This window comes from Sebastes fasciatus, chromosome 15 (genome assembly GCF_043250625.1).
Source record: "Sebastes fasciatus isolate fSebFas1 chromosome 15, fSebFas1.pri, whole genome shotgun sequence".
Taxonomy (NCBI): Eukaryota; Metazoa; Chordata; class Actinopteri; order Perciformes; family Sebastidae; genus Sebastes; species Sebastes fasciatus.
Genome location: NC_133809.1, coordinates 23,587,618 through 23,614,213, shown reverse-complemented (window position 1 = coordinate 23,614,213; position 26,596 = coordinate 23,587,618). Strand labels below are relative to the sequence as shown.

Genomic DNA, 26,596 nt, shown 5'->3' with positions numbered 1-26,596 from the left:
ATAGATTAGGAGTTTTTCTTTAAAGGGGAACTTTTCAAAATTCATACATGTTATTCCTATGGTCTAAGACAGTCCAAAAAATATTAGCAAACATGAGCAACTCTCTCCTAAATAAAAAAACCAGAGTGCTAAAACTCAAACTTGTGATGTCATCAAGTATTAAATGTGGAACTGCTCTATAGACAATTGTTACAACCCAAAGATCCCATTTATCTCATGCTGGAACATGCTGGATTTTCTTCTCTCTCTGCTGCGTGTGTGTGTGTGTGATGAGTTGCAGGTGAGCTTGGTTGATTGTCTGAGTGGTTGATTGATTGTGCGGGAGTTTGTAGGTGGTTCCATGGAGCTGATTGGTGAAGCCTTCAAGCAAGTGGTTTAAAAGGCCGACTTCCCTCAGCCGCTGTGGGCTCTCCTCTTTCCACTTACAGCCAGACTGTCAACAAGAACGCACCATATGGAATGTACTGAAATTTAACGATACAAATTTATCAATATAACAGCCCAGATTTGGTAGGGTGCTGGATTGCATTTTTGTTTAACCCTTTTTGCTCCTGTTTTTGTTCAGGAGTTAGGTTAGTAATTAGGGCCAGAGCTTGGCACAACCATTAAAAATGTTAAAATGTGTTATCCGATATGGTTGTTGTGCTTGGGCGTGGCACGGTGGCTCAATACAGCCCTCTACAAAATTTCCACGAAGCAGCCCTCGCAGTACGTTTCACCTAGATATACGAAATTTGGTAGGCACATGCATCATATGTAGATGTAAAAAAAGTCTCTTGGCTGGTTGCCTTTAGCTGCAGTTGATGGTGTGGTGGTGATATCAGGCAGGATGGATGTCCTGTTTCTTCTGATAAAAACACTCAAGATAAAGCTAAAAGGGTGGTTCCAAGAGTCTTTATGATTAAAAGTCCTTTTAGAGTGTCCAAAAAAGGCTCTTCAAATGGTTGAAAAGATGGTCCTCATGGGCAGAGCAACTCCACAATGATTAAAAATGCACTTTATTTAATATTAGGTTTAAAAAAACAAGTTAAGAACAAATTAAAAGTTAACCCAAAGTTGCTTCCTCAGAGGAAAAAGGGAGAGTGTAACAGCCCCCTACAAAATTTCAATGAAGCAGCCCTCGCAGTAGGTTTCACCTAGATATACAAAATTTGGTAGGCACATGCATCATATGTAGACGTAAAAAAAAGTGTCTTGGGGCCATGCTCTAAACCCACCAGGTAGTCGGCCATTTTTAATTTTCTGTGAATTTTTCTTGAATTTTTGGCCATTTCCAGGCTCTGTACTTTAACAAACAACCTCCTACAGATTTAACACAATTTACTTCAAATTTGGTCAGTACATTCTAAAGACCTTTGCAATGAAATGTTGTTAAAAGTTTGAGCTTTCAAAAAACGGCGTTGCCATGGCATGGCGGAGAATTTACATGATTCACCATTAAACAACAAAGTGCTGTAACTCGACTTTACTTGGTCCAATCTGCCTCAACTTGACCTACTTCATAGCAGTCCAGGCTTGAGGACATCTACATGACAAAATTGACTCATAGTCATATCGCCACCTACTGGCAACAGGAAGTCAGAGTTATGTGACAAACATCATCCGATTTACCTTAAATTTATATCGTATGGTCTCCACATGATATAGAGCAACATAATGCATGTTTAGTGTGTGTTCTCTAGCACCACATAGTGGACACAGGAAGTGGTGAAAAGATTGCAATACGTAATTTCCTGTGCCACTCAATCCACGAAGAAAATAACGTTCACTTGTGTCACGAAAATGCACATTTGCTTCCACCGGTGTCCCACCAGTAACCCCGACTTGCGCGAAGGTGTGAGGGCCCGATCGTTGCTGCTTGCAGCTTTAATTTTTCTTTTGTTTCCTTTCTTTTCGAGTAGTTAAGTTTAGGTTGTTTAGCTTCCTTTTGTTTATTGTTTTGCTGCAAGCCTACCCTGAAGATACATGTACTAAATCAACCTTTAAAAGCGCTGCAAATTCCTTGTTGCTGGTGGTTCTTGAGAGCTTGGAAGAGGGGAGCCTCATTTTCATGTTGCGCCAGGGTTTCCCCTAGGCCGGGTTGTAACACAATGAACTGGGAAAGATGTTCTAGATGACACTGAGATCACCCAGGGGAATGATCTGAGTTTATGGGTACATTTTATGCTTCACAATTGAGAACAACAGAATAAAGCTCATTTGGGGTATAAAACAAGAAAACAAACATTCTGTGGGTCCACAAAATCAGCCTCCCATTCATTGTCTATGGAGCAGCTCCACACTTTATACCCAGTGACATCACAAGTTTGAGTTTTAGCACTATAGTTTTTGGATTTGGGAGAGAGTTGTTCATGTTTACTTATATTTTGTTGACTGTTTTAGACCATAGGAATAACATGTATGAATTATGAAAATGGGTGTAGTTCCCCTTTAAACTTTCTTTTTTTTCCTACCCAGATACCTGACTTACTGTGAATGTGAACTTTTATATTGTGCAGCTCACAAACAGGACCCTTGAGCTATAGCTGATTCACTCTTTCAACAGTATGTAAGCCGACCTGATGCTCATGCTGTCTATTGACCCACTAAATGCTAATGTTGTCCATTCTGAGCGTGGCGCCAGACTCCGTCAGCAAGGGTTGATGAGCACGACTCTTTCTCCCCTTTCCCTTCCAATGTCACCTTGGCTGTCACACCGACTTGAATTCGCCCAGAGCCCGAGTGAATTCTCGGGAGTGACGGTGGAGATTGCTAATCCGTCAGAATGATTTGGTGACAGGCGAAAGTGCTAATCCTCCCATGTTATTCAGTGCCAGTGAGGACTGCCTAATCCCTCGCTGAGGGTCTGATGTAAAAAGAGATGACGCCAACTAAACGGCTCTCTAGGAAAAAAATGATGGGAGAAAGTTCACGCTTCCAATACACACTGATATTAACACCGCCAATATTTACTGCTGCTCTGTGTATTTTTGTAGTAAATATCTTTTGATTCCAAGCCAAAAGCGCATTTAATGTGATGGACAGCAGAGTGAAAAGACATTTTGTTCCGAATAGAAATCATGATGGGGAATTCTGTGCAATTTAAAAACCTTTTTTTTTAAAGTTGAACCTGTTTCAGGGTTAATTTTTTGTATCTTTTCAGTGGAGAAACTGAATATGATATCAAGCATAACATTCAAATATCATTAATATTGGATAATAAGATGTTTCTCTCACTAAATGTTTGGTTGGTGTGTGTAATTTAAAAGTGTAGCTACTGAAAGAAGCTTATTTCTCTCATCCGGCTTCCTGAATACAACCTGATTTGAAGCCAGCGAGAACATGTTGTGGCTCTGGCACAAAACGTCCGCACGAGTTCGAACATCTGTCTGAAAAACTTGCTGCTCCCTAGATCCACCCAGCATTCAGGCTTTGGTCTTGTTATTAATAATTGGTAAGAGGCAAAAATTACTTCCTAGAAATGTGGAGCTGAATACAGAGAAAATATTATAGGTCCCATGCTGACACAGTTTGTAAGTGGGGGAGACTTTCCAGGGAATGAGAGGAGTGTAAGTTCTAAGAGAAAAGAAATTGGGAATGAGAGCATATCATGAACGCAAATCCCTTGGCAGCTAATAGGAAGTGAGTGACTTTTAAAGCTGGTATTAATTATAGAGCTGTCAGGAGCATCTTGCTTTAGTTTCCGATACTTAATTTCTACAATAAGTTGATATAATTTATTTTTAAGAGGAAATGATGGAAATGAGCAGTGACCCAGCGGTAGTGTGCAAAAAATAGAAGCATTATGTCCCCAAGCACTGCAAATGAATTGGAAACTTGTATTCAAACTGCATGACTTATTCGCTTAATTATTAGCACTCGGATGCAACTACAGTATTGTTGACTGGGCCTCTCGTTCACGGAGATGAATCATCGTTTCTGACCGAACGAGAGGCCTGAAGCTCGGAGGGAATGAGACAGAGAGATATGACATAAAGGTCTAAAAATGATCTTTTGATTGTAGAGCATGCTTGCAGACAAATGGACAAAGTTAAAGGAATGATCTGGCATTTTAAGGAAATACGCTTATTCATTTGCTTGCCAAGAGTTGATAGATGAGAAGATCACTCTGTCTGAAATAATTATCAAAAAATGTAATTCAGGTGTTTATTGAACATTTAGACAGATTTTAAAATATATATATATATATATATAATGGAAATTTAATTTGCATATATCTTTTTCTGTTTGTATCACAGAGTATACTTTTATGATAAATTATTTATCTCAATGGTTTTTGTTGTCAACAAAAATATGTTTTCATTATATTTATGTATTTAGTTTTGTTTTTACTAATATTTTACATATATACAATATTATTTATGTATAAACTATTATATTCATATTACATTATACAGTTTAAAACACGTATAACGTACATATTGATTGATAACATATAACATCATATACATATTTATGTTGTATTTAATTATTTTATTTATTTCTTGATATTTTATTAGTCCAGTATATTACTATTTAATATACTATTATATCTATCACTATCTCACTATCCTCGGGAATATCCACTATTGGATGAAATCATTCTTTGCACAAATATTACTAATTACTTATGCATATAAAACATTTATGTACATGGACTAAGGGTATTGCATCTAATTTTTATTTCTCACTCTCCTCTACTTATTGCAACATTTAAAACCATGAAAACATGAAATGCAATACAGTACATTGATAAATAGCTACCTATAGTATCATATTTGATACACTCATTTAAAAACCTTACCACAAATTCCTCAATATTAGCAAAATCATTAGCTTGATCAGTCATGTGAGTCACTATCCAACAAGTCATCTTGAATTTGTTAAATAGGGCCGTCTTCTTCCAGCATTACATTGCTAGAGGGCATTAAACGTGACAGATGGTATACAATAGGTTTGTCAGGCAATTATTGATTTTGTTCACAATGCAGAGGTCTCAGAAACTTGTGTATATCAAATATGATACAAATGGTGGGTTGAATATAAAGCGACAGCCAGCAGCTGGTAAGCTTAGCTTAAACCCTGACAACAGGGGGAAACGGCGAGCTTGAGTCTGTCCAAGGTAACAAAATCCGCTTACCAGCACCCCTAGAGCTCACTAATTAACACGTTATATCTCTTTTGTTTAATCCGTACAAAATTGAAGCGTAAAAACAACAAAATGTGGTTAAATGGGGGGGGGGGATTATGTGTGGGACTATTTCTTGGCCGGGAGCAGTGACTTGCTGGAGTCTCCGCTGACAACAAGACTTCAGGAATCACTAAACAAAATAATCTGGCACATAATCTTCCATAATTAATTCAAGCAAACACAATATGACGCGTTAATGTCTAATCGTCTCTGCATGGCTCCAGCTTCACTTTGAATGGACAGATATAAGACGTTCTCATCTAAAGTGCCGATCACATCAAGACGCGTCGCTATAGGCGCAGCCGCTTCCAAAAGAGCAAAACAGCTGATGCGCCTGTGGTGACCAGACGTCCCGGTTTCAAGCTGGATGTCCCGACTCCCGACAAATATCTGTAAAAAACATTCAATGTCCCGGTTTTCAACAGTCACTAAAAAAAATTCCCGGTTTACACTACAATTAAAATAGTAACAATATTATACTTACATGGACGTTTATCATGTTCCACTCATTAATTAATTTGTGCATATGAGATAAGTATATTGAGAGCCTTTGGACATGGAGAACTGGCATTGTACCAAAACCTGCATACAGCGAGCGAGATGTGTTGCTTCCTGTATTCATGTCGTAATGCTATGATGGATTAAACTTGATTCTTTTCAATATACCATCTGTACTATAAAAGTGAATTTAAAAAAAAAGGCTATGGCATCATATCTGCTTTATCTCTCCCAATAATTGAATCCTGCTGTTTATATTGGCTCTTATCAAGGCATCAGTTCCCATGAACACAACACAGACACAAGACGTAGGAAGTCATTTATGCTTCTCTTCTTAAAGTAAATAAAAATGCCTTATTTATGAGGTCCCCGGCCGTTTTCAAATGAGAGCACTTTCCATTGTTCCTCATTTCCTCTGAAATGGAGAGACGCGCCTGTTGAATCTTAAAATCAAGGACGGACTTTAATCAATACTCGGGGATTGATGTGCGCACCATATAATTGCAACAGGCCCCTACTCGGACAGTACAAATGCCTCCCCTGAGTTTTGTGGCGAACATAAAAATGTCTACAACAAGAGACCGTCATCAACAAGCTGCTTTTCCCCTTTTATTTTTGAATAGATGTAAGTTAACACTTGACCTTTCGGGTTGGCGACGCCTCTCTGCTGTTGTGGTTTGGCGTCATCTGGAATCGAAAGAGACAGAGATTTGAATGGAGCCACGGGAGTTTGTTCACCTACTGGGAAAGAAAATCATGTTACATTGTGTGTGGATTTAAGTAAAAACCCTGTTTGTGGGCTATTTTTATTATGGTTGTTAGGATTTCACACAAGCTCAACTAAAGATAATCCCAACCCCTATACCCCAGCTGCAGTGAGCCTTGGACGGCACTCCTACAAAAACTGCTGAAACTCTGAACTGAACGATAATGCAGTTTTGAAACTCATTACATGGAACTTGTTTGCAGAAGATAACATTATTAGAATGGGTGCGAGGGACAAAAAAAACTGCTGTAATATGCAAAGACAAATCTCATTTTGGTGAATGGGGACGAGGGCCTGTGAATCAGTGGTGGTACACATATACCATGAAAAATGGATGAGCTCTACCTCCCGAGACTAAAATTAGACAGGAACCTAATATGGTGAGTGTCCTTCAAGTAACACTTTGATTTATAAGCAACAACAAGACACACGGGGTGAGAGAAAAAAAATCTGCTACTCCACAAAAGACTTGCCAAGATAGGTAGAGAAGCGTAATGCCGGTCGACACGCCGTGGAAAATCTGATTATTCCTTTTGGAGGATACCTAAGCAGCCATTGAAATGAAGCAATGACGTCTTTTTCGAGCAATCATTTCCCACAATGTGATTATTGTGTGACTGTCCTTGAGTGACAACGGCGCTGAGGTAGAATATAAAATGGCACGAAGGATAAATGTACGACGCAGTATGAATATTGATACACAATTTTCTGTACTGTTAGCCACAGATTTCAGTGTGTTGCATGTTGATGTTTTGGGGTAATACATTTCAAGTGGACTAATTTGGCAAGCAGCTAATAGATGTGTTACTTAACTAGTTCATTAATTAATGAGGAAAGACCTTAATTAATGGACTTTTTTTTGGGTCCTTTAGCTTCTGGAAGAAGCAATTGTAGCTACAGCCAGTAATTAATTACTTACAAACATTTAAAAAGTGCAGGCTTAATGGCTTATTAATTTATCAATTAAAGCTCTTTTATTCATGTATTACTGTTAGTCGTTCAAAAACTACCCTGAACCTTCTCTAAAGTTTTTGTTGTGTCTGAAAGCAGAAAGTAATTGCTTTTTTTCATCCAAACCTACAGAAGGTGTCCGTTGCATACATTTTTGTATGGTTTAATAGACTTGACAAGATTGTTAAAGGTAGCCTATACGATATTCAGAGCATTAATATAACAGCAAACAACTATTTTCTATGTAAAGATATAGTGGAGTAATGTCTACCTGAGCAGAGACTGAAGTCACTCTCCCACTGTTTGTGTGTTATAATCCAAGCTTCTCTGTGCTTTGTTGACATAGCCGGGCCGGTTTGACACGCTATTAGTGCATTTGGGCTAACGGTCGCCGCTCTGCACTGCTCTTATATGGCGGTTACAGCTGAAAACGCCGTCCCGACCGACGGCACCATTGCGAAAACGTAGCACCCACCCTCTAGTTTCCCCCCACAGGTAAACACTGTTAGCGCTGTTAGCGGTGTTGCCGCTGTTTTCACTGTTAGCACTGTTAGCGCTGTTAGCGCTTTTAGCTGCGAGCCGCCTGGCTCGGCCTTCACTACGTTGAGAGCTGTGTAGAGACAATAGGAATGCTCGCATTTAGCACCTTTTAAAGGGGAACTGTGCCTGTTTTCAAAATTCATACATGTTATTCCCATGGTCTAAGACATTCCAAAAAATATTAATAAACATGAACAACTCTCTCCCAAATCCAAAAACCAGAGTGCTAAAACTCTAACGTGTGATGTCATAGGGTATAAAGTGTGGAGCTGCTCCATAGACAATGAATTGGGAGAGATGTTACAGATGACACTGAGAGCACCCAGGGGAATGTTCTGAGTATATGGGAACATTTTCTGTTTCACAACTGACAACACTACAACAGAAAAAGCTCATTTGGGTATGAAAAAGAAAACAAACATTCTGTGGGTGCACAAAATCAGTCTCCCATTCATTGTCTATGGAGCAGCTCCATACTATACTTTATGACAGGGGGCAATTTTAGGATCAGACTTTTAGGTCATTTTCCCCCAATTAGAATGTGCCCTACAGTCATTGTTGTAGATGTTGTTTCAACATTGGGGGGGGAGGCCCATGGAGACATATTAAGTGGGGGATCTGGGGGTCCTCCTCCAGGAATATTTGAGTGTCAAACACTTAATTTCCTGCATTCTGGCTAATTTTTATGCACCCATTTCTGCCTTTTCTGCATCAAGTAATGTTGGAAATGTCTTTATTTATGTAAAGGAAAACACAAAATTCAGGCACCAGGTGACAATTCAAAAATCTTAACAAAAATATGATGGAATAATGCAGTAAGGCTCTGTAGGGCTTTTTAGGTCATTTTATACAGTTGACGTCAAGTTCTACGATATGAATATGACATGGCTACTATGGGGACTAACATCATCACAAATTGAATCCACATGAGTCTCAGCTTTCTAGCGATACCCAATTTATGCAATTCCAAGACTGTTTAGGGACCCCAGTATGCAGAAGTATTCAAATACACCATGTTAAAATAAGCGAAAATAACACATTTATACTGCATGCAAACAACTGCATGACTTTGCTCCAACTGCATGTGATTATCATAAAGTGTGCATTGTCTGTAAAGGGGAGACTCGTGGGTACCCATAGAACCCATTTTTATTCACATATCTTGAGGTCAGAGGTCAAGGGACCCCTTTGAAAAGTGCCATGCCAGTTTTTCCTCGCCAAAATTTAGCCTAACTTTGGAGCGTTATTTAACCTCCTTCTCGATAAGCTAACATGGCATGGATTCCTTAGGTTTTCTAGTTTCATATCATTACAATATATCTTCACTCTAGCATTAATACTGAGTTTGCTACAGACTCTTAAAGACAATAATTTCGACGTCTCAGAGGGTTTGATAATTTGTTTTTAGGTGTACTGAGATGAAATTTAGATGTGCTTGAGCACCCCTAATAAGAGTCTAAAATTGCCCTGTTTGATGACATCACAAGTTTGACACGTACTTTTCTCTGGCTTTGAGAGAGAGAATATAATAACAATGTTAGTTTACGTGGTGCTACGAGATAATTTGGAGATAATTCGTACTTGGTGCATGTTTTCTGCTCTCTAAAAGGCTGCATCAGCGATGGATTTCAAAACATATTTTGCTGTTGAAGCCCTAATCACCAGCGTGAGCATAAAATGACAAGACATTCATCTTAATTGATTATTTTGGCCACTTGAGGTATGTGCGACATAAACATTAATTGGTAGTCGTGATTGCATCTACCTGAAAGTCCAATAATCACTCTCCTTTTTACTTTGTTTTTATGTCCACCAAGTCCTGAGGGAAATATCTGGCTCTTTAGCAGTGAAATGCTTCAGTATGTTCACCAGCTTGTTGTTAACATCTTACTGTACATTTGGTGTTTTTTTGCAGAACACAGCTGCCTGCTGCATCTTAAAAGGGGACATGTCATGAAAAACTCACTTTTTTAGTGCTTGTGTACATACATTTGGGTATCTTGAGTGCCTACCAACCAACAACTGTGAAATAAGAAAACCCGAGTCAGTTTTTTGTGGACTTGATCAAAAAACATGTGATTCAACAAGCCATTCACATTTGGCTCCCCTTCCTATATTACAGGCCAGGCTGTTCTCATACACCGTTTGTGGCTTTATCTACAAAAAAATATTTGTATTATAAAGTAGTGTTATAAAAACGCCGAACATCAGACTTTTGCCCAGGAGGTCGGTGTTCGTACCTTGTGTGAAACTAGAAGTCAACGTTGATTTATTTGTCGCATAACTTCCATACTTTAAGTTACTCCACTTCCATAGTTATCTTAACCCAAACCACGATCTTTTCCTAAACCTAACTAAGTAGTTTTGTTACATAAAAGTTGTTTCCTGCTGTGAAGACGGACGTTTTATTTTGAAAAGACTGTTTGCATGTAACGAGCGGACACGTGTTGCTTCACATCCGTAAGAAAACGCACAAAAAATGGGGAATAACTTTTCATAAGATAACAAAGAGACGAAACTCTGGTGTGTTTTTGACAACAGCCATTGACGCCATTTTGGACTGAAAACGTGTGTTATATATATATATATACAATTTTATTGTTCAACACAAGCCACTTCAGTAGAATAGAAATAATTTTGTTTTACTTTTGTACGGCACTTTGTAAGCGGACGTTTTACTGGCGTCTGATAGTCACTTTCAGTACAAAATGGCGGAAATGTAGCTCTGCTGTTGGGCGCTGATGTTGCAATTGAACTAATTGACTTTCACTTCTTGGCAATATATGTTCTTTGGCATAGGTACACCATATTTTGTCTCACAAGCCAATCAGATCAGACGGGGCTTTTTCGGGAGGGGGTCTTAAAGAGACAGGCGCTAAAACGGAGCTTTTCGACAGAGGGTGAACACACGTATATTCAGACAGACAGTATGAGAAAAATACTTTGTTTTTTTAACATTAAAGCAGGTAAACATGAATACAAGTATGAACCTGAAAATAAGCATATGTCCCCTTTAAAACAACACTGATGAGAGCAGTGAAACTGATTCAAAACAGTAAAGTTGCGAGCATGAAACCAAAACAATGAACAAAAAGACACTAAAGTGCCCCCGATAGCTGTGACGAACTGCACAGTTGGGTGATAATTCTCTGTGGGTTCGTCACTATGAGTGACATCTTTCACATTATACACAGTCATTTGATCCATTGCTAATCTGACGGCATTTGATTCAGACGTGTGCCGACAGTGCCATGTTGAAAGTGTCACAGAAATGTCATGAGGTCTGAGCTAATAAGATTGCTGTCACGACCTTTACGTAAAATGTCTTGGGTGTTTATTCAGACATGAGCCCGACATTCGAAAAATTGCCATCGTATCTATGTCACGAGGAGCATATCAGGACTTGAAACTTGACTTGGACTTGCAAAAACTGATTTGTGATGAGATTTAAAAAATGTAGAAAATGTGTTGTTCTCGTATGCCTCTACAGTGACCGGATAATCCAAAAACTTGATGAATTGAAGTAAATTCATATCAAAACATCATCTTTCAAACTCTCACACACTTTAATAGGCTACTCTAGTAAACACAACTACAGGCCAAGTATTCTTTTCTGTAGGCCTACAAGGCAAGAATACTTAATTATACTTGTCTTATATCTTGATCAAAAGTTTAAGTAGGCTTATAAGCCAAATATACTTAGACTTTTCTGTATACTTGTCAGTATAGGTCAAGTATACTTAGACTTTCCTGTATACTTGCCAGTATAAGTCAGGTTTACTTAGACTTTTCTGTGTACAGTACTTGTCAGTATAGGTCAAGTATACTTAGACTTTTCTGTATACTTGTCAGTATAAGCCAAGTATACCTAGATGTTTCTGTATACTTGTCAGTATAACCCAAGTATACTTAGACTTTTCTGTGTACTTGTCAGTATAAGCCAAGTATACTTCGATTTTTCTGTATACTTGTCAGTATAAGCCAAGTATACTTAGATTTTTCCTGTATACTATACTTTAAGTATATCTCTGATTAGCATATAAAAAGTAAACTGAAAGTATACTCTCTTATTTTAAGTTCAAAAGAAGTATACTAATAGCACACTTGAATAAACTTAATTTTGGTAAGGGTGAGAGGGGCTTTCAATTTGAATTTAAAAGTGACAGAGTGTTTGAGCTCTTTGTTTCAGTTCTGGAGGCTGTAGTTTGAAGGCACTATGCCATCCCCTCCCTCCCGTCTATCAGTATGAGCAAACACTGACTAAGTATTAACTGGACTTTTCTAAATCCAGAGACTGCCGGGTAAAGCAATATCCCTTGTGAGCCTGCAGCACAGCAGACGAACAACAAGCCACATGGTGGAAGACAGGATGCACTGTTGATGGCTCAACAAGGCGCCGCTTCAGAGGAAACACGGCCAGTGGTGCAGAAAGGAGCTGCTTAATAATTGGCAGAGTTTGAATGCACAAGCACTAATTAGCCGCGAAGAACACGGTTCAACTTCCGATTTCCCAACAGCATCCTGAAAACGCCGCTGACATTTCGCACTCTGCAGGGTGGTCAGTGGGTGTGCAGAGTGCCTCAATTCCCAGAATAGAAAATGCACTCGGCTTGTTAGCATTTGTTGTGAATGCAACAGTGAATTATCATTAATCTGAGCTCGGGCTGGCAGTACAAAGCGATAGGGATTGCTTGATGCTTTTTGCACAATCCACATCTCAATTGTCTCAAAGCTTAAAAAGTCCCGTCGCTCCTCTGCTTCTCCTTACATCTTCAGCGTAATGCTATGGACAAAAGAGTAATCAAACAGGGATTTTCTTTGTTTCATCAGACAACTTGATGAATGTAACCCTCATGTTTTGTTAATTCACTGTATCTCAACAAGGTCTCCCTTTGAATCATCGTCATGTAAAACGCCGCTATCGGGTCCGTAAACACAATTTGCATGCACGTTTGTTTGAGCATCAACACGTAGACGCAGTAAAAGGATAATCGCGTTTAACTGCGTGTCCTTTCAGGTCAATTATCATGCGGAGTATGTCATGTTACGTGCTCACTCTGCTGCAACAATTGCCAACATGTGAACTCTCTCATGTGAAATAATTCCATTATTCATGCCACTATTATATCTGGGAATGAGCATAGCAGAACAGTCTTGCCTGTCTTTAATAATTCAAGGGAAAACAGCAGGATGAATGAATACTGTGCAGTTTTTTTACGACTCTGGTGATCCAAAGTGACAAATGGAAACTTAAAAGAAATGCATACGCTTTTTTTTTTTTTTTTTAAATGAGCAGATAAGTGTAAATTTGTGCATTAAACATCTTTGCAGAGGTTGTATTGAATAAGATTTATGTTGAGGGGAATAACAATGGCTTCTTTCCAAGGAGTCTGGTGCAAGATAATTGCATCCATGCAAGTGAATTCCGAGTCCCATGTTTGTAAGGCTGCGTGAAGAGGAGGAGGGAGGATTTATAGTCCACATTAACATGCACGGTCACCACAACAGCCACCCAGACCTTTTAATATGTACACCTCTAACCACACATATTGGGTGTGCTAATAACATTAAATTGCAGTATTGCAGATAGTACTTCTCACAAAGCATTGATTTAAAGCAGCAGTAGGTAGAATTGGAACAAATGTGATTAAAAAAAGTTATTTTTATAAAACTGTCACTATATCTTGACAGTAGCGCATGAGACATGTAATCTGAAAAAAAATCATGTGCCTCTGTGTCCTCCGGTGCTCCGAATGGCATCTAAAAGATTTCACAGACCGCAAGAAAACAACCAATCAGAGCCGAGCTGGAACCTTGCCGTCCCTGAGCAGCTGTCAGTCAATCGCGAACTCCGATCAAACGGTCAAACTAGGCAGCGCTGATCAAATATGAATCAATATTCTGTTACTGTAATGCCTATTTCTCACCTCAAATGTTTTCAGAAACATCTTGTAGTGTACTGTTTAGCTGTAAAATGAGAAAGTTTGTGACCCGGCAGCCATGTTGAGATCAGTTGAGGAAATATCAAGCAGCGCCCACCAGCCGGAGCAAACTTTCGAATTTTACAGCAATCAATCAATGAGCATATATTTGTAAAGCCCTTTACAGTAACCAAAAGGTACCCAAAGCACTTCACATTAACATAAAAAAATAACAGGAATAAAAAACACAACATATCATAAAATCATAAAAAGGTACCTAAAAAGCACAAGCAAATGTCACAGCGCTACTAGGTATTAAAAGCCAATCTAAATTAAAAAAAAAAAAAAAGATGTCAGAAAAAAGATGTTTCTGAAAACGTCTGAGGAGAGAAAAAGGCATTACAGTAACAGAATATTGATTCATACAGTATTTGATAAGGGCTCCCGAGTTTGACCGTTTGATCGGAGTTTGTGAGTGATTGACAGCTGCATTAACAACCAATAGGAACGCTCTCTCTCTGAAATGACCTGTGATTGGCCAAAGTCTCCTGTCACGGGCTAGATTTTTTAAAGCCTGAAAAACAGAGCCATGATTATTATGGAATTTTTGCTTAATGATGCCAAAAATATTCTGCCTACTGCAGGTTTAATGGACATCCGAAGGCAAAAAAGAGAGAAGTGTCAAGCACACATTCTGTCAATAAGAGTCATTACTAATTCATAAATAATTTTGCGGCGATCAATACTGTACTTTGGAGTCATTTTAAAAATTAATTGGTGCAGTCCAATTAAGTCCTTCTCAGTGTAAAAATGCATTCACTCTGCTCCTGTCAAAGACCGCAGATTTGGAAAGCGGTGTGATAATGAACGGGGCTTTAGCGACGCTCGTCTTGACAAATTAACATCAACATTGTGCACCGAGTGTTGCTTGAGTGTTGCGAAAGATCTCCTGAAAGAGCCGGAATCACTTTCTCCAGCTTTACTCGGTTAAATTCACATTAGAAATCACAGTCAACTCAAGCAAACAAGGGTTTTGTGTAATCTCGTAAGCGAGGCTTTCCTCATTTCTTCATGTATTTCTGCTTTATCTTATACGCCGCTCTCTTTATTCTTCCCTCTTCTCTCTCTCTCTCGCTCTCACTCTCACAGTGACTCATGCATCACCCTACAGCTCCTTTTTCGGCTGTCAGATTTTCTACAGTTTCACTGACTCTAATCCAATTCAGAACCAAATCCCAAAACGCTCAACCCTGTAGGCTGCCCTTCTCAATGACCCCCCTCACCATTACCATTTACCCAGGATTCTATGGGATGTTGTATGTTTTCCATCTTGCCCATGACACGGTTGGCTCTGAGTGTTTCTAAAAAGTATGGCGGAGCTCGAAGGGAGTCAAGAAATTGCCACTACAGAACTGTATATGTGTGCAACCTCGGTCAGCCTGGGTCAGACTATCAGAGACATAGCTGTATAGCCACTCAGAGTATAGAGTCATGTGCCAGTTATGTGCTTTAGATGACTTCAAGTTTGTAAATTATTTATTTGAACTTCCATTAATAACTTTATTATATGAAGTTGATATTGCGAACATGTTAGCAAACAGCTTATTTACTCATCCAAGAGACATGAAGCAACATTAGCATTCATTTGGAGTTGTGCTTCTGTCCACCTAGTAAATAAAAGTCAAATATTTACTCTTCTAGCTCTATTTTCTTGAGGGAAATATCTGGCTCTTTCGTAGCTATATTCTACACTATTGTTCGGGGACTGCTCCTTGTTCCGACGCCCCATTATTCCGAAACCCCAATAGTCCGAAAACTGTCCCTTTGGAACGAAAGCCCATTTGTCCGACGTTATCATGAAAACAAACATTGTTCCGAAGGCACATTGCTCCTAAAATACACACTCTCCGTGCGACAAACAGAAGCACGTGGCTAATTATTATGTAAAATGACATCATCGGACCTTCCTGATTTGTTTTCCTACTAGTGAAGGCATGACCACCACCACTCTGCATCTTGTTACTTATTGCCTTCGTTGGTTGGGTTGGTTAGGTTTAGGCATGAGGAGTTAGATTGGTAATGGGTAAGCCTATCAGGGTAAGCCATCTAGAGGCAGAGCAGGGTTGGCCTTCGCCATGGTAGGAAAACATATTGTGACAGGGAGGGTCGATGATGTAATTTAGCACAATAATTAGCCATGTGCTTCTGTTCATTGTATGGAGATTGTTTTATCGGAGCAATGGGCCTTCCAAACAATGGGTATTTGTTTTTGGGATAACGGGCTGTCGGACAAATGGGCTTTCGGTCCAATGGGACATTTTTCGTCCAACAAACACAGGGCCGCTGTTCATAAGTTTCATTTTCACTCTACGTAGAAATTTTAAGCCAAACCATGATGTTTTTTTTTCTAAACTTAAGCATCTTAATTTGGGCTACCCATTGTGTTAGAAAGTTACATCAAGGGGTGCTAATAAAGCATCAGAATGTGATGTAATGGGCCATTGAAACAATGGCATGGCTCCTTATGTTCACCAGCTAATGCAGTGCTAGGCAGGTAACAATGGTGGGTTTATCAGAAATGTAAACAGTGTTGGGACGTAAAAATCAAAACAATGAGTTGAAAGGCACTAAAATGCTCCTTAGCGCTGAGGGGAACTTCAGAGTTAAGGGATAATTATCACTATTAGAAACACATTCCACATAGTCATTTTCCTCATTGTTAATATAAAAATAATGGTGCTTTAAAAGGTCATTGTTATTATCTGCAAATGTGCTAGCTATTAGCTGTGATACTCTGATTCAATGACCACCAATCAAATAGATCACAGAGCACAGAATTTGGTATCCTTCGAATGTTACGTGAGACCACATTTCCCATGAAGCTATAGCAGCTTTCTTGTTCTTTCTCCTTACCATGTTGGAAATGATTTTTGTTTCCATCTGCCTTGCACTCCTACCACCATCTGCCATTGCCAGAGAGTCTGAAAAGCTTTAGCTCTACAGTATTTAGCTAGAAAAACAGAGACCTCGTTAAAACAAGCTACTAAATCTCCGGCTAACTCTGAACAGGTGCCACACAGCACAAAAGAAAATAGAAGCTGCAGAAGCCACCAATTTCTTTCAACAGTGACCTCACTTATTTCTTGTAATCCTACCAATGTTTGAAGAAGTGATTTTCTAAAACGCTAGCTACAGTTTAGGGATTTGCGAGCAGTTACTGCCATTGTCAAAGCACTTTTTCTTGGATATTTGTTTCTCCGTATTGTATTCTTCTTTGAAACGGCATTCTGACATATAAACTTGAAGGACCACATACTGTTATATTGTATTACATCCTGTCAAGCCTTATCAGCTGCCCATTCAGTCACTCTGTGGTGAAAGAAACATGTCTTTAAGGCAAATAACTGAAAACAAAAAAAAGCAGTTGTATGCCAGATATGGATTGGGACATCAAACAGACTTCTGGTCTTCAGCAGAATCAAAGCGTTCAGAGTGTATGCTCTTGTACAAGTGCTGAAATAGTATTTTAATCCAAGGACATGCTTACAGTCTTTGGGGAATCATCTTTATTTTATAGCCTATGTGTTTGCACTGTGAAACCTGGATCTGGACAGATTTTGAATTATTTATGTATTTACTATAAATATGTCAGATTTGTCAGGAGGATTACAGCATAGGAGCTATTTATTTATTGTTAGTATTTATTTATTGTTTCACTAATAATAAGTAGTATTGTTTGATTTATTATTCTAGATGTTTACTTTATTTAGGTTAGATTTTTTAAATATTTTTAAAAATTATTTTATTGTTTAGTATATTTAGTTTTTTGGCATAATTACTAGGGCTGTAAATCGATTATAATATTTAATTGCGATTAATTGCATGATTGTCTATAGTTAATCGTGATTAATCGCAAATGAATCACACATTTTTTATCTCTTCAAAATGTACCGCAAAGGGAGATTTGTCAAGTATTTAATACTCTTATCAACATTGGAGTGGACAAATATGCTGCAACAACAGCTGTCAGTGTGTCAGTGTGCTGACTTGACTATGATGTTCCCCAAACTGCATGTGATTATCATAAAGTGGGCATGTCTGTAAAGGGGAGACTCGTGGGTACCCATAGAACCCATTTATATTCACATATGCTGAGGTCAAAGGTCAATGGACCCCTTTGAAAACGGCCATGTCAGCTTTTCCTCGCCAAAATGTAGCTCGTTTGGAGCGTTATTTAGCCTCCTTCACGACAAGCTAGTATTGTATCCAAGTGGCCAAATGGAGAGTCCGCCTGGTCCTATCCTTACTAAAACCTTTGTAGAATCTATGTGCTTTGTGTTATTTATACCTGCTTTGGCAAAGTTTTAGTCAAGGAGTTGCTGAGTAAATTCAGTGGCATCTCTGTGCATGCCATTATTGCTATAATGGTGGTATCCACTGTCTAATCTAGAAAACATTTTAAGTGAGTGAGTGACAGCTGCCTCTGTTGAATGAACAGCCAATAAGAACGCTCTCTCTCTGAAATGACCTGTGATTGGCCAAAGTTTCCCATCAAGGGCTAGATTTTTAAAGCCTGAAATAAAAACGTATAGTTTTTCTCTCAGAAAACTTGAATTACAATATGCTGAAAGGTTATCATGGAATTTTTGCCCAATGATGCCAAAAACGTTCTGCCTACTGCAGGTTTAAACAAGTGCTGAAATAGTATTTTAATCCAAGGACGTGTTTACAGTCTTTGGAGACTCATCTTTATTTCAGTGTCTGCACTGGATCTGGACAGATTTTGATTTATTTATGTATCTACTGTAAATGTGTCAGACTTGTTAGTCTCTGTAAAATCCAATATATTTACATTAAAGACATTCTTTTTTTAGTGGCCTATCAGAGGAGCAGCACTTTCATTCTTAACTCCAGAGAAAGCAAAAACAAGGTCCAGCATAACAAATTCATCATGTGCTGTTTTTTTCCCTGATATGAGTTTAAATAACTCACAAGGCTGTGGTGTTTTCATGTGGCGCACCAACTCTCTGAGCAGAGAGACTGCCTGCTGCTTGACACACGCAACTCTCCGGCAGATCACCAGACCAGACTACTGCAGCAGCAACAGCAACAGACAACTGGACTGTAATTATTAAACAGAGAGAGCAGAGAGGAACAGAGGCTGACGGGTAAAGGCAGAAAGATAAATACACAAAGACAGAAGCGAAGCTTGTGGACGGATAATAAGGTAGACAGACAGAGATAGTTACCGGAGCACCAGATGGATGGGCAACAAGACAGGTCGACAAATAGCAAGGCGGCCAGAATGACAGATTGGAAACACCTTAAACTAGGCTCTGCTATAGCTCTGAAACTGAATTTTCCAGGAATGTATTCAATCTGTGTGCTCTCTCAATGCGAGGGAAAGAGGGTATATGAAAAAATTTCACCCTCCTTACTCTATTTCTTCCTCTTTTTTTTCATTAATGTGATTGGCAGACTACATAGAGCGGATGGGAGTAAGGGTTTGTAGTTGCTGTGGCAACGGCCTGCTCTTTGTTAAAGGCTACATTCCTGGCATCTGATGTTTCTGCGCTGCGATCGATAAAAAAGCCAGCTTGCAGGGACTGATGAACGGACTGGGGCTTTTTGCCAAACCAGGCAGGACCTGGAGGAGAGAGGAAAAAGGAGTTAGGTGGAAGATGTGTGAACGGGAGGACGGAGAGATAAAACAGCGCTAGGAAGAAAAAAGAGGAGAGGGATGGAGATGCGAGCAGTGCAGCTGCTGAGCCGGGCGGAGGGGTGAGTGCTGTGGGGAAAGAGGAAGAAGAGTGAGTGTGTGTGCTCTCTCCGGCTCCTTCTGCCTCATCTCAGCTATTTTCTGAATGTCACTCACTTTGCTATCAAAGTGTCTGTCTGTGTGCTCATCACCTGCTTACCTTGGCTGCATTTGTGCTTCGGCAGTGATTGACAGAGCAGTCAAAAGACCTTTAAAAAGGCACCTTTCATATTCCCAGCATTTTTTATTTATTTTTTTGCTTTGCCTTTATGATGTGAACTCAAATTTTCCAACGCTCACAGATGTGTCTTACACACCTAATTGACGAAGATAGCCATGAGCAGAATGCAGATAGTACTGGTAATGAGGCAATTATGGTCAGCCTCACTGTCTACATCTGTCAATTCAACAACCTGTGGCTGCTGAGAGGTGTTTTTTTTCCTGTCAAGGTCTGTGTCGAGGAGGCACGGCTCTCAGAGAGCATAATGTTGTACAGTTGAGCGATGAATCCTTCCCCCTCATTACCCTGCTGTTATCTTCTCTTCTTCCCGTAAACCCCCTCCACCCCCCAGTGTATGGCGGTGCTGGGAACTGGAGCCATGTTTCATTGAGAAATTTACAGCTTTGTACTGTTAATGAAAAATACAGTTTGAACTGGGTTTTTTTTATTAATTTCGCAGTATTTTACAGTTAATTTACTGTCTAAAGATACATTATATAGCTGTTTTTCACCTTTCTTTTACATTATCTTACTGATTTGTTTTAATGCACTATTTAAGTTGTATTTTTTTCATACATTTTAATAAACATTATTTTTTGCCTATAGATGAATAGACTTAGCAGATTACAGACATAGGAATAGTCACACTAAATACATTTAAAGGCACTTGTTAGGTCTATAGCTGGCTACAAGCACAGAATGCAACCATAACAACATGTGAGTGAAGAACAGAGCTAATTCACTGATTTTCCAATCATGTACAATGTACAAGCCTCACATGTGCAGATCAGGTCCCAGAATTAAAAAAATACTGCATGAAACTGTTACTGGTGATACTTTAGAGAGTTGATCAGCAGTAAAGTGCTGTTTTTTAAGAATGCATTATAGTTCAGTTATAAAACGGCCTATGAGGTTTTCTTTTGTATTAACAGTAAAGCACTGTTTTAGCAATAACAGGTTAATACTGTTGAAATCCTGCTGTAAATTAACAGCAATTGTTTACAGTGTACAAAGGCAAAATAATGTGGCATTTTATTGCTTGCTTTTCACATGTAAAGTGCAGTTATCCTGTTATGTAAAGCAGAAACTGCTGTATGCTTTCATGAGCTGATACTGTGTGTGCACTACAGAGACGAGCACAGCAGTGACTGCAGAGATGTTACCCCGCCATATATACTGTATAGACTGGGATTTTAGCCTGCAAGTAATGCAGCAAACATTTAAACATCAAATGGCTGTGTCATATGATAAAACTTTACTGATTGCTTCGGAAAGGCCGGGTCATTTAAGGGAATACAAGTGATGCAGCAAAAATATACAGACAAATATAGAATATAAAGAAGCAGAAGTCATTTGCAGTAATAAGCAGTAAACAGGGGGAGAAAAAAAAGAGCAATAAAGCAAATAGAAACTGTTGAAGCAATTATGTAAATGTATGCATCTGTTATTTTTCACAGTTCTTGTGCTCATTGCTTGCTTTTTTTATTGATTTATTTAAAAGGAGATATATGCATTCTCTGCATAAAGATGATGTACGGTTTAAACACAAGATGTTAGTGATACATATAGAAACTCTGTGCATTCAATGTAAGAACCACTGAGATGACTCCTTAATAAGTAATCAACATACTGAGTCTTGTATATAGATGGGTGTTTCTGCAAAATTTGCAGTGCAATGCTTGATAAATATATACACAGTGTTATTAACCATCTTGACATAAAATAAATATTACCAAATAATGTGATTTAATTTACTTTATGAAGCATGTTATGGCTCCAAACACCACTTTTCTTCATGTCTCTCAACTGTGGTCTCAATGTTGAGATACATAAAATGAGCTAATTCAATTATAATATTACATTATTTCAAATGGAATTGTTTCATATACATATTACTTGACACCAAATTATAATTTTTTACAAATCATTTATATCCTTTTTTTATCAAAATGCACCTGTCCCACACTTCTGAGTCCTTACGGTAAGGACCATAACGACTATATGTAATTGTGTGTATCTGTTTATATGTATTACATACTGTGATGGTTCAAATTCAAATTCATAGAGTTTGATTTTTTTATTTTTTTTATTTGGTAGTCAAAACTGACCCTAGTTGCAGAAACACCCATATATATTTGTTGCTGAGGTTATGTGCACTTAGCACACGCTGCTCTAAACTCACTTATAGGAGCAAACATAAGCTCCCATTTCATTTCCTGTTTAGTTTGTATCTTAGTTTGAACCCTTGCCACATAGTCCATTCACCACCCCACCCCCTCAGACACACATACAAACCATTAGCGGTGATGCAAACATCACAGTCGCACACATGCAGCAGCACTAAATCCACATGGGCATTTAGCCTCGCTGCACTCTAACGAGGGTCATTTCTCGCCATCGGGCTGAAACATCTTCTCTTCTCGTGAAACATCCCCAGTTAGCCTGCAACCTTTTCTGCTAACACAGTTGATGAACGTTCACATTTTTCTGCAGCTGATATTTCTCTTGCTGTGTCTTTGCCCCGCTGTGAGTTTAATTCCGTTACATCCACCTTGCCAGGAAAAAGGGACAGTTCATTAAGGGAGAAAAGACATGGCAGTTTAAAGAGACGTAAAGTGTAAAAGGTTGAAATGTAAAATAGGCGGGGGTTGTGGGGGTAAAGAGGTGAAGGCAGTTAAGAGTGTGGAGTATTCTAACACATTTCTTGTATTGTGTCTTGCAGGGCTTGTTCGTGATGGTGCTCTGTATGGACGAGAAGCTGTGCCATGACAAAGGGCAACGTGGGTAAAAGAGACATGCGACACCCGACCCTGAACCACTGCCACCTCTTCCTGGGCGGGGCCTTGCTGCTTCTCCTGGCCAGCCCAGCTCTGAGCTGCCCCGCCCGATGCGAGTGCTCTGCCCAAAGCAAGTCGGTTAGTTGCCACCGTAAGCGCCTGTCCACCATCCCCGAAGGCATCCCCATCGAGACGCGCGTCCTGGACCTCAGCAAGAACAAGCTACGCATCATCACGCCGGACAACTTCTCTTCGTTCCAGCAGCTGGAGGACCTGGACCTCAGCGACAACCTCATCAGCGTGGTCGAGCCCGGCTCGTTTCGCTTCCAGCTCGCTCTGCGCTCGCTCAACTTTCGCAGTAACTTGCTTCAGCTGGTTCCTGCCGGCGTGCTCTCGGGCTTGACCAACCTCACCCGCCTCGACCTCAGCCACAACCGACTGGTGGTTCTCCTGGATCATGCCTTCCAAGATCTGCGCCACCTCACGTCCCTAGAAGTGGGTGACAACGAGCTGGTTTTCGTCTCTCAGCGGGCCTTCACGGGATTACTCGGACTCCAAAGTCTGACCCTGGAACGCTCCAATCTGACCGTGGTTCCTACCGATGCTCTGGCACATCTGCACAGCCTGGTCGAACTGCGCATGCGCTACTTGAGCATTAGTTATCTGAAGCCTTTCTCCTATAAAAGGTTGTCACGTCTCCGCCGACTAGAGATTGATTACTGGCCCTGGCTGGACACGCTGCCTCCCCTCTCACTGCACGGCCTCAACCTCACGACGTTGTTCATAACCAACACTAACCTGTCTGCCTTCCCCGGCGTCGCCCTGCGCAGCCTGCCCTACCTCACACATCTGAACTTGTCCTACTGCCGCATCCAGCACATCCATCAGGGAGAGCTGGGCCCACTCCCACACCTGCTGGAGCTCCACCTCCAAGGGTCTCATCTGATTACTATCGAGCCCTTTGCATTTGTGGGCCTCAAATCTTTGCAACTACTGGATGTGTCAGAGAACCGCCTGGACTCTCTGGAGAGCGGAGTGTTTGCCTCACCAGACATCCTCCAGAGGCTCTGTCTGGGTGGAAACCCATTAGTGTGCGACTGCAGATTGCTTTGGCTGCTCAATAGCCACAAGCCGCCCTCTCTGCAGATTCTGGATGTGCAGCCAGAGTGCAGCGCCCCCGAGCACCTCCTGGGGAAACCTCTCCGTGACCTCAAGGAGCCTCTGGTCTCCAGATACATGACCTGCACCAAACCACGGATTGGACCCAACACGACCCAGCTGCTGATGGCTGATGAGGGTCAGCCCGCCCGCCTGAGCTGCATGGCAGAGGGAGCGCCACGGCCCTCAGTGGTATGGATTACACCTCACAGACGCTACATCACAACCAAGAGCAGTGGCAGGGTGGAAGTCCAACCAGATGGCACCCTGGAGATCAAGGCCGCGGAGCTGCATGACAGCGGCGTGTACTTGTGTATTGCCAGCAACCCTGCTGGCAACGCTAGCCTGTCAGCCTCTTTAGCTGTGAAGAGCCTGGGCATTAGGGACAGACCTCACTATAGCAACAGGAGCTCAAACTATCTGACAGATTCTAACAACACATGGGGTAATGGGACAGTACTGTACAACATGACAGTCCCTATAGACATTAAGACTATCATTATATCTACAGCCATGGGCTGCCTGTCCTTCCTAGGTGTGGTCATCTTCTGCTTCCTGATTCTGTTCATCTGGAGCCGAGGGAAAGGACGCCATAAGAGCAACTTTGATATCGAGTATGTCCCTCGCAAATCCAACGGGGCGTCAGCAGACGCGACAGAATCAAGTGGCCCACGACGGGTCAACATGAAAATGATTTAAAAAAACAATGAAGACTGATGCATAGCAAAAGTCTACAACTAAGTGCACATATCAGCTGAAAAAAATGTTTTTTTTCTATGACATAGTGGATTTGTGTGACAAACGAAAGTGACGTACTAATATAGTGGGTGTCGATATGACGGTGATCTAGTGATACAGTGGGCATGTGAATATAAAAGTGATATATGAAACCGTGGACGTGTTTATATGGCATAATGTTCTCATACAGTACATTGAATATAATACTATAACCAACATATCAATATGGGAGTGATATAGTGCTGCACTAGGCATGTGTTTCAGTGGTGACGTGATGAGTAATGATGTTGTCGACTCACCGTGACATCAAGGTGAAGGAGGTTAGCCGCCGGGAGCGACGGGGACATCTTCGCGCGGTGCGCAGAGCTATCATCGCCGCAACATGCCGGGACTGAATCGTCTAAATAACCCCCATCTTAGCTGCAGTACGAGAGGTGTGCGTTGTGTTCATGTGTGCGTGCGTGCGTGTCTGCGTGAGTGCATCCGTGTGCGCATGTTGCATTCGTGCGTTTCCTTGTGCATGTGCACGCATTGCCTTTCTCGTTGGACGGAACAATTGAGACGAGTGATAGGGTCCAAAGCAGTTTTTCCAGGCCTTTTGTTCTTGTTCGGTCGTTGTAACAGCAGTGTTGTCACTGTTGGGTAAAACAGAGGATTCTCTATGTTTGTATGCAAAATCACAATTATTATATTCAAGAGAGATGCTGCATAGATTTTGAAATAGGTCATTTTCCCCCCCTTGGACTCCAAGAATTGGATGGGGATTTTTCTAAACTCAAGGAAACACACACACAGTTACAGTGTGAAGTCTGAGCTTTGTCTTCACCATAGAGCGCACTTACCAGCAACACTTTTCCTGAGAAATTGCAGTGGTCAGTGCTGTTATTACTCTGGAAAAGCTTCCAGCAACAGAAATGACATGTTAAACCCGTTTTATAACATAATAAATCATGGGCAGATTTTCCTGCCAAACAAATCCCCTGATATGATATAAAAGAGTCGGTGGCCAGACACAATGGCAAAGATTTACGGGCCGGTGCCCTCTTTGGGACAAGACAAAGTTGAGCTTCACAGATTTATGGGTTGAATTTCCCCCCTCTCACATTTTTTCTTTGATCGCACCACTTCAAACTATAGCGTGTCCGGATTCTTCCCTAGGGCACCAAGGGGGTTCTGGGTATTTAATAGATGGCAAATTTGAAAGTCGTAGTGGAATCTTGTATTGTTTAGTTTTTTTTGTTGAAAATGTTTTAAATGTTTAGAAAAAAAAAAAACAGTGAAACCAATTAAGGGCAATTCTTTGTAATGCAGGGACGTGGGTGTTAACTTGTGTGATCCTGTTGTGATAAAAATGTTCAAGGTTGTATAATTGTTTTCATATGACAAATTTATGGGTATATTTTCAAAAGGAAATAAATCTTAATCATACCCCAAAAATTGGAGTTCCAGTAGTTGACGTTTTGTTTACTGACTTTGCAGTGATGTTTCCTTTAAATCCTTTAATTCCTTTGAATTTGATAACACTTGATTTTACAGGTCCGCAAATGTCATGGTAATTAGGTGATAATTAGCAAGTAACCTATTTGAAATTTCTTTGGAATTACTGCCAAATTACCCCAATATTTACCTCAAAATTGATCGAAAATGACTTTATTATAAACATGATTTAATAATATTTGCTAAAATAGCATATAATCGTTAAAATAGGGCCCTTAGGCTTGAGAAGCGGCCGTGCGCTGCTCTTCATCGGCGGTGGAAAACCAAAAACTAATAGAAGACACTTCTGATCAGACTTATTGTCTACACTAATGTAACCTGGTAGCTAATTTCATGATTCAGTGAGTTTTTTAAAGAAATTTATAATAAATAATTTGCTAATTATTATCTATTTATCAGCAGACATGGAAATAAAACATATCAGTTAACTTTGTATTCTTTTCCTGGAAATGTATTAAATGAATTAACAGCTATTGGGAAACAGCGGAATATAATTATTAAATAATGTTTATAATAAAGTCATTATTAATACATTTTGAGGTAAATATTGGGGTAATTTGGCAGTAATTCCAAAGATATTTCAAATAGGTTACTTCATAATT

General features: G+C 40.0%; 1 protein-coding gene across 2 annotated transcripts in view; it reads left to right on the top strand.

Annotated features, from left to right (window-relative positions):
* Positions 1-25,779, top strand: part of lingo2b (leucine rich repeat and Ig domain containing 2b) — a 51,475-nt gene extending 25,696 nt beyond the window's left edge. Inside the window, exons 1-2 of one of the 2 annotated variants that reach the window (XM_074660125.1) lie at positions 18,948-19,627; positions 22,547-25,779. In XM_074660125.1, the coding sequence (XP_074516226.1) occupies positions 22,590-24,458 (1,869 nt within the window). In that variant the 5' untranslated portion in view covers positions 18,948-19,627; positions 22,547-22,589 and the 3' untranslated portion in view covers positions 24,459-25,779. Of the gene's footprint in view, positions 1-18,947; positions 19,628-22,546 lie in introns of those variants that run through there. The other variant, XM_074660124.1, reaches the window with a different exon arrangement.
* The last annotated feature ends 817 nt before the right edge of the window (positions 25,780-26,596 follow it).